The sequence below is a fragment of the Leuciscus leuciscus genome (genome assembly GCF_965113295.1).
Source record: "Leuciscus leuciscus genome assembly, chromosome: 17".
NCBI lineage: Eukaryota > Metazoa > Chordata > Actinopteri > Cypriniformes > Leuciscidae > Leuciscus > Leuciscus leuciscus.
Genome location: NC_138741.1, coordinates 9,519,056 through 9,527,769, shown reverse-complemented (window position 1 = coordinate 9,527,769; position 8,714 = coordinate 9,519,056). Strand labels below are relative to the sequence as shown.

The 8,714-nt window shown below is 38.1% G+C and overlaps 1 protein-coding gene across 1 annotated transcript; it reads left to right on the top strand.

Annotated features, from left to right (window-relative positions):
- The first annotated feature begins 1,675 nt into the window (after nt 1–1,675).
- On the top strand, nt 1,676–4,320 carry nkx2.1 (NK2 homeobox 1). The gene is made up of 2 exons (XM_082142658.1): nt 1,676–2,253; nt 2,756–4,320. Exons 1-2 carry the CDS (start codon nt 1,887–1,889, stop codon nt 3,427–3,429), a joined length of 1,041 nt encoding a protein of 346 aa, XP_081998784.1. The 5' UTR covers nt 1,676–1,886; the 3' UTR covers nt 3,430–4,320.
- Nucleotides 4,321–8,714: the final 4,394 nt, after the last annotated feature.

Sequence of the window (8,714 nt, the reverse complement as noted above, 5' to 3'; positions counted from 1 at the left end):
GCGAAAAAAATGGCATTTTCGAAAATTATAACATTTGAATTCAGGTAGAAAGCATAAAAGCAAAATAGTGCAAATTTGTATTTCCTGCTTTAACAACGTGATTTTATACTCGGAATTATTTAAACAGGCTCCGAATGATTTTTTTGCATTTCTTGGTCTTAGGTTGAGCTGTTTTGGTCTCTATACATCCAGAAAATGGATAGCATGATATCTTTAAAAAGATAAAAACACAGTTGTTTATTTAGCCACAACTCTATGTAAAAAAAAAAATATATATATATATATATATATATAAATAAACAGAGTCTCTGTTATTCCTAATTGCTGAAACCATTTTTTTTATTTGCCGATTTTGTTTAGAAGCTTGCAGCACTTATAGACTCTCGATGAAAGCAGGTCTTGACAAAAACGAAAGTTTAAACCAAATATCTAAGTCTATATGAGAATCTTACCCACTCACTTGTGATTTATCTACATGTTTTGTTTAACCAAAAGACACGAACTCTTGGTGTCCCAAAAGGTTTGTTCCTCTATTGGCAATTTTAAATTTGATACGATAAATGGTGTTATTGTCTGAGTAAATGAACGATAGATCCACATATTGCGATATTAGGAGGACGAAAATAAAATGAAAATATGTAGGCTAATAGCATCCTATTATTAGTTGTAATGTTAGACATTAGAGTAAAAGATTAGCATCTTGATTGGTTGATTAGCAACAACGCGTTGTTTTGAAAATAGCAACAAATTACATTTGTATATTTGTTAAAATAGAAATAGGATGAAATAGCTAATAATAACAACAATAAAGAATATAAAAAATGAAAATTGTCTGCTTAATTTGTAAAATTAATCTTGTCGATTTTGTAAAGTCTACTGCCCAATCATACAAATTTCTGTAAAATTGTTTTTCTGTCCAGTTGTACTGAGGGAGAACTATAGGCGTCGGGGCGCACTGGTAAGCTATGCATTATTGAACTTACACGGAGTTACTTCAGGACTTACTCAGGTTATTTCAGCGTCGTTAAATTTACCTGAGAGCCTCTCCTCCTCCCGAGTTCATTCTCTTCAGTACCGCGTGTCTGAGCCCGAGTGCATGGATGGGAATTTGGACGACACGCTGCCTATGTCTAATAAAATCAAACGGAAACGGGCTTAATCATTTACTTGGCCTCTTAACACGCTCATATGTATTTATTTATTTGTCAGTCAGTGTTCCTGAGTCGTTGCAAGGGCCCTTTGCATGTTTGAGTACGATGGAGCATAATACAAACACGCCTGCAATCACCAGAAGCCTCTTGTGGCCATTAAAAGTCAGTAGTTCAACTCAAGTTTTTTTTCCCTTTTTTCAGAAACTGAGTGGTTCTCAAAGTCTGAAGTCCGCATATGCTCTCACATCAAGGGGCCCTTATAAACATCACTCCAACTGTCAATATTTCATCCTTTGCTGTGTTCCTTGTCGTTCTTGCAAGCACCACAGCGAAATAAACAGCCTCGCGCGGAAAATGAACTATGGACGAATTAAATTTACGCACAGGTGTTGTTACATGCGCGAATGTTTTCGGGGTTGGGGGATGGCATGGGTAGCTGAAGACCGCGTAATAGAAATTGTGCGTGGGTGCACAGATGATAGCGCTGCTTTGTATTGTTGCCCTGGCTGCTGATGCCCCGCCTCTGATGGAAGCCTTAAACCTGGCACCAAGCTAAAACAAACGAAAGTCAGCTTCGAGCTCCCACTCAAACCAATTAAGGCGGACTCCAGTGCACACTCATATCGTTTCCATCCTGCTGCAGCGACGGTGAAACAACAGGAACAGAGGAGCTGGCCAAAAAAAAGAAGGAGAGATTGCCGTGCCTTCTAATTTCTCCCTTTCCAACACAGAACAATGTCGATGAGCCCTAAGCATACGACTCCTTTTTCTGTATCCGATATCTTAAGTCCTCTTGAAGAGAGCTACAAAAAAGTGAGTATGGAGGGGAACAACTTGGGGGCTCCACTTGCATCGTACAGACAACCCCAAGTCACGCAAGCGGCGATGCAGCAGCACCACATGGGCCACAATGGAACAGTACCCGCTGCCTACCACATGACTGCAGCTGGAGTTTCCCAGCTGTCACACTCAGCCATGGGGGGCTACTGTAACGGGAATTTGGGCAACATGAGCGACCTGCCGGCCTATCAAGACGGGATGAGAGGCAGCACGACGGCCACCAGCTGGTACGGGACGAATCCGGACCCACGCTTCTCTACAAGTACGTGAGACTGAGCTGTATTTGCAAGAACTGTTTGTGGATTTTTATACAAATATTTTAAAATATACTGAGTGTATTAAACATGTCAGCTATGAAATGTACAATTTAGAATTTGGTTGTAGCTGTTTAGTTAACTTTATAGCTTGAAAATGTGGCTTTTGGCAGTATTAAGGGGAAATATGTTAAGCCAACCACACTTTAAACGTGCCAGGTGCTTTATCTAAACCCAAACAAACTGTATCAATTAACAGACTCTTAACCGCAGTTCTAGTGTATGTCCAAAGCTGGGAACAGTCTAACAAGATGCGATTGCGTAATAGTGCACAATCGCAATATTTGCTCTTTTTACTGTGCTGTTATAACTCGCTGAGCTGAGCGTTTGTATTATTTTTATTTTAGTATTTTTTTTGTGGTCATTATTAGAAGGAAATATTGTACTGTATGCTGTTAAATTGCAAAGCTAAATCAGACTGTTCGGTTTTGTGTGTTTTTTTTTCTTCAGTCTCTCGTTTCATGGGTTCCTCGTCTGGAATGAATATGGGCAGTATGGGCACTCTGGGTTCTTTGGCGGATGTTGGTAAAAGCATGGGTCCGCTGACCAGCACACCTCGCAGGAAGAGACGGGTACTCTTCTCCCAGGCGCAGGTGTACGAGCTCGAGCGACGGTTCAAGCAGCAGAAGTACCTCTCCGCGCCGGAAAGGGAACATCTGGCCAGCATGATTCACTTGACTCCGACTCAAGTTAAAATTTGGTTTCAAAACCACCGATATAAAATGAAAAGGCAGGCCAAGGACAAAGTGTCCCAGCAGCAAATGCAACAAGACAATGGCTCCTGTCAGCAGCAGCAACAGTCTCCAAGGCGGGTGGCCGTGCCAGTGTTGGTGAAAGACGGAAAGCCCTGCCAAGGCAGCAGCCATACACCCAACACCGGTGTACAAAACCACCATCACCAGGGAGGAAACGTCATGATTATGTCCAATAACAGTTCTTCAATGGGCCAGCATCAAAGTCAGCAGGTAGGCAGCGCCGGCCAGTCCCCAGATCTGGGCCAACATGCTGCCAGCCCTCCATCTCTTCAAACCCAGGTATCCGGCCTGTCACACCTGAACTCTTCTGGTTCCGAATATGGAGCGGCCTTGCCCTGCTCTGCTCTGCTTTATGGCAGGACGTGGTGACACCGGAACAGACAATGACACAATAACAAAATGACAGGTGGATGCAGATGATCTGTACACTCTGCTCAAAAAAAAAAAGACCATGCGAACAGTGGTTGCGCTCTGAAATCCTTGTCTCCTTTCTGGAGGGAGAAGTGACAAGGCTGCAAGCGACACGAGGATTGCCAAATGCCAAAAGGTATCAAATCTTTTATTGTGAGGATGAGCGCCAAAACACCATTAAGAAGATGGAATTATTTATATATACACTAGATTTTAAACGGAGACTGATTGAAAAGCTAAAATCACAAATATACTGTCATCCTGTTGGATTTTAAAAATGAAGACGTACCCCTCACAGTTAGACTGCTAAATACCTTTCATGATTTCTTATAGATTTCACTGTAAAACGTAGCTTGTATATTTCTGTAAAAGGTTTGGACTGATTACATAGTTTTTAGCGATATGTATATTGTACAAAATTTTTATCGATATTAAGGGTCAAATGTTTTTTCAGTTCCATTGTTATTTGTACGTTTTAATTTTCTTGTAACTTATATAGATATTTGACTTAAACGCAGTCATACAATCATATTAATAAATTATGACAATAATAACAGTAGCCTAACAATACGTTTATTCTAGATTTGGGTGTAAGAATCTTTCACTCTGCGGTGCTAAAAGTGGGACCTGACTAACTGAACATTTTTCTTCAAGATGAATAAAATTAACTACCTAATTAACTAGTTTAAAAGTCAACAGACTTCCACACAATTAGCCTTACATTTAAAGGCTACAAGCTTTTGCTGCAGTCGCACATTGTTCGCATTCGTCAATTTCTACTGTTTGTAATGGATATTCCTTCAGGATTGTGGAGCTGGACAGGCCTCCTATAAAGTGTTCATTCTGCAAATAGTTAGGCTATGTCGTTTTCTGTGTGTCGCAACACTCATGAAGTCACACCACATACATTAGTAGCCTAAATATGTCGGAAGTAAATTAAATGCTGACTTTGTGCCGTGTTTTTAACATTTTAATATCTTTGAAAAGCCCGGAATACATTTACGTGCAAAATGACGCCGAAAAGCAATTATTAGCATAAATATTTTTAAATGCTTAGGCTATATAAAACTTACACATTTTATACCAATTGGATTAATAATGGTAAAAGTTCCTTTTAACAAACTCGATCCTAAGTTAATTGTATTTAGTGAATAACCTATTAAATGAGTTGTAGCCTATCCCTTTGATAAGTAAACGAAGTTTTTGTGGAGATTTCTTTTTGTAACTCTTTGTCGTATGAAGAATGAGTCAGAGCAGGTGAGGTCTACACTCCTTGAGAGAAACACATCAAACAAACGCTCCTAAAAGCTAACCTATCAATCACATCGCTGTGCAAACTACACAATTCTCCTAAACAACTTTGCAAGACGAAATAAACACACTTATCAGAGCGCCGTCCATCAATACCGTGTTTGTGAAGATCAAAATCAAATGCCCGTGTTTACCACTGATAAAGACCGTAAACATCAGAGGCTGAGGTAAGACTGACTGAGTTTGAAAGTGTGTGCCGTGGGTTTCTCTGTGAGAGATGTAGCCTAGTCCACACAAGCAAATCATCGAATTAAATTTGACATTTCTACTTGACATTTCTTTTACACGTTTTGACCAAATAAAAATTAATTCACATAAATTGCCCACGTAGGATTCGGTTGTGTATTGACATACAAAGCCCGCGGTCCATTAAAGAGTCAGACTTTTTCTTTCTTTCTTTCTTTCTTTCTTTCTTTCTTTCTTTCTTTCTTTCTTTCTTTCTTTCTTTCTTTCTTTCTTTCCTCTTCAATAATATCCTAATTATTTATGTCTTATTTTTGTCTGAGTTGGACTTGATTATTTTCAAAGAATATTTTGGACTTCTGTGATTTATAAACTCTATGACATGCAGATATTAATTCTATAATTATCGATTATGTGGTGCAAAACATTTATTTAACTTTTCAATTATATTTAAATCTTAAATTTCACTAGTTTCGACCATATTATTGTTATTTCAAAGATTTTAAGAACCCCTTGATTAAATGTGCCCCCCCCCCCCCCCCCACACACACACACACACACACAAAAAAAAACTAAACCATTTTTAAGATTGTCGCTTTTATGACACAATTACACAATTATATTACACAATTGCACAAAATACATATGCTAAATTGATCAAAAATATTTCCAGAAGAAGAATATCCTTAGCGTTGTGAGGGAATCTTTTTGCTTCACAAACCAGAGCTGAAGAACATTGATTGGTCTTTTAGTGTTTATAAACCTCTGTTATTTGTGAAAATATTGTAATAAACGAAGTACTGATTACCCTGATATTGTATAGGCTACTACGAACCAACAGCGATAGTCAAGTAAAGTCAAGTCAAGTCACCTTTATTTCTATACCGCTTTATACAATACAGATGGTTTCAAAGTTGCTGTAACTATTAATGCAAAGCAAAAGTTGTACAATTGGCCATTAGGCCGAATGGTCGGTGAGGCACTTGTTGCTGTTCACGCCTGGGTTTTTATATATTTTATTCAAAAAAAAAAAAAAACTCTGCATGTAGTAAACCTTCAACTGATGAAGGTATTTATGTGAAGCTCTCGCGCCAGCAAGCGGGCAGTGGGGCGCGAGCGTTTTAATGACTCACTGATTGTAATGGCGCTCTTCTTTTCTGTGAAGGGTCGTTAAATCAACAGATCATTTTGTCGATTATGTCCGAAATTATACTTTCGAAGGCTTACAGATGCTTCTTTTACTTGCACTGATACTCAATTATATGTAACCTCCACCAAAAACTTAGCAATGTCTATAATGTGTCTAAAAAGATAAGATCAATGGGCGACTACTATGAGATTTTTTGCGATCTAAAAAAAAATCCAAATAATGTGTAGGCCCACTTTCCAGTCATGAGAGTACACGTGTTTTAGAATTTAAATATTCGTTTGTCAGTTTCTCATGACAAGATATAAGCTCAAATGTAGGCCTATACTTAATTTGGATTTACAAGGAGCTACATTTAATTTTAAAAGAATAGGGCTTTATTATTACAATATTAGGCTACTTGTATTTGAGGATGTCTGCTATACGTACTTTCCTCGCAAGACTGCATAAATTGATTAACCAAATACATGAAATAAACGTTCATTTTATAGGCAAGTAAGATTTTCTCTTTTATCCGTTGTGCAAATTCAATCATTTTCCACAGCAATCTAGCAGCGCCGAAAGAGTCTATTAGGTTTTTCGGGGATTCGTTTTGTTAGAGCTCCTCTGAAAGACTCCAGATTACATTAACATGTCTGAGGCTCGGTGTGTGGTCTTTATGTGGAGCTTGTAGCTGTTGAAAATGACTTGTTGGAAGCGTGTATGCTCTCATCACTCTCACTCAACACACGTTGCACAACTGCGGACTGTCCTCGAGGCTTTGGGTGCAAAGGTCTCAGTCACCTCTCTGCAATTACACACCAATCTCAATGCAATCAGGGTTTCCGAGGTCCGTTCCCTGGTTTATTCTAAACTGTAGTTCGGGGAAGTGATTGATTTATCTGCATTTATAGCACAAATTGTGCCCATCTCGACAAAAATAACCATACACATTTGGCATTAATCGTGTATCTAAGATTCTCAACATAAATAAAACTGGATTTTAAGAGTATTGTCATACAGAGATTTTTAAAGAGCAGAAAGAAACGTAAAGTAGGCTATGTAAAGTACAGCGCAAATAAAACGTCATAGCCTATACGTGTCAAATACGACAAATAGCCTAAGTCATCTAATCATGCCAGTTGATTTAACTAAAACGACCATCTTTTATTCACTGACTTTAAACATGTCCACACCAAACAAACTTGGTTTGGCCACACCTTCTAAAAGTAAGGTTATGCAATGATTTGCCACAGTGTATCTTTAGATTGCATTATGTAATTTGCTGTGGAGCTGTCCGGGGTGCTGAAGTTTATATCACCATCATTGCCATGCACACTATACTTAATAATAACTTCATTTATTTTAAAAACACATCTTTGTTCAAGTAAAATTGCAATTATAGGCTATAACTTAAAAGCACAAACGTAGTTTTAAATGAAATGCTTAACTGGAAAATGTACAGTCCGCAACAAAGTCAGGCGAGAGCGGTCCATATACAAATTACAAAATATAATCCTATTATATTTCAACATGACTCAAACTCTATTCCTGACACACCACAGACGCAGCATGTGCTTGAAATGAGAGAGCAACAACTATAAACGAAGTACCGAGAGAGAGGTTTAACAGACATAAAACTGACAATAAATTTGGCTGGATCGTTTACAGTATGGAGCAAAAAGGAAAATCTGTTTTTGTCGGTACTTCTGCACTGAATTACTTTTTAATTTAAGTTTTTAAAACGAGAAAACTAGAATGAAGTTAGCCTTTGATTAAAAAGGACAGACTTTTTCTTCATACCTCATCTTCCAAGTTTAATCTAAACACGTCTTAAATGGGGATTGAAAAAGCAAAGTAACAAAGAAAAAGACTGGTTTTCGTCTACGGCTTCCAACTCTTTCTTAGACCAGCTTCAGTATGTACATGACAAATGGCACAATTACACATTAACTGCAATCACCTCCTTTAGTAAATCTTATTGTCAACTAGTAGCAAAAATATATTTAATTGTCCAGTATTTATCTGCTTCTTGAGGCCATTGTACTGCGCACGCAGACGAGGGTCATTTGCAAGAAGAAATACTTAGCATGCAGCGCGGAACACAAGATGCAGCAATACTTGACCTTTCAGTGTAATTGAGGCACCAGTGAAATGCAGCGCATTCAGCCTTATGTGAATGCAGTCTTTCTCATCCATTGAACAAAAACTGCATTTTCATACCTTCTCGTTTCTTTATTATTATTTTCTTCTCATCAAAGAAAATTACTCTTTTAATGGCAGTGTTTTTTTTTAGAATCCTGCCGTTTAAATTGTCAAATTTACAATGAGGCAAATTATCATAAACTCCTGAAACGTTCCGATAAGAAAATACCTCATTTCTTCTTGGATGTAAGAAAAGATTAAATCGATTTTCACGCATGTTTTGAAACAATGAATCAGCCGGGTCGTGATCATTTGATTTATTTTTCATGTGTAACAGATTCTTGAGGACAGCCCTCATACTGTAGGATTGGGCAGTCGTAAGACGGGGGAATATGTCCCCCTTAAAAACAATGTGCATTTACTTTTAAATTGTAACATAGATAGAAGTATAGCACGCGCAGGATGATGATGCATCAAC

Coding starts and splice junctions, on each gene's coding strand:
- nkx2.1 (XM_082142658.1), top strand. CDS start 1,887: ATGTCGATGAGCCCTAAGCATACGACTCCTTTTTCTGTATCCGATATC. Junction 2,254..2,755: donor GGACCCACGCTTCTCTACAA/GTACGTGAGACT, acceptor TTTTTTCTTCAG/TCTCTCGTTTCATGGGTTCC.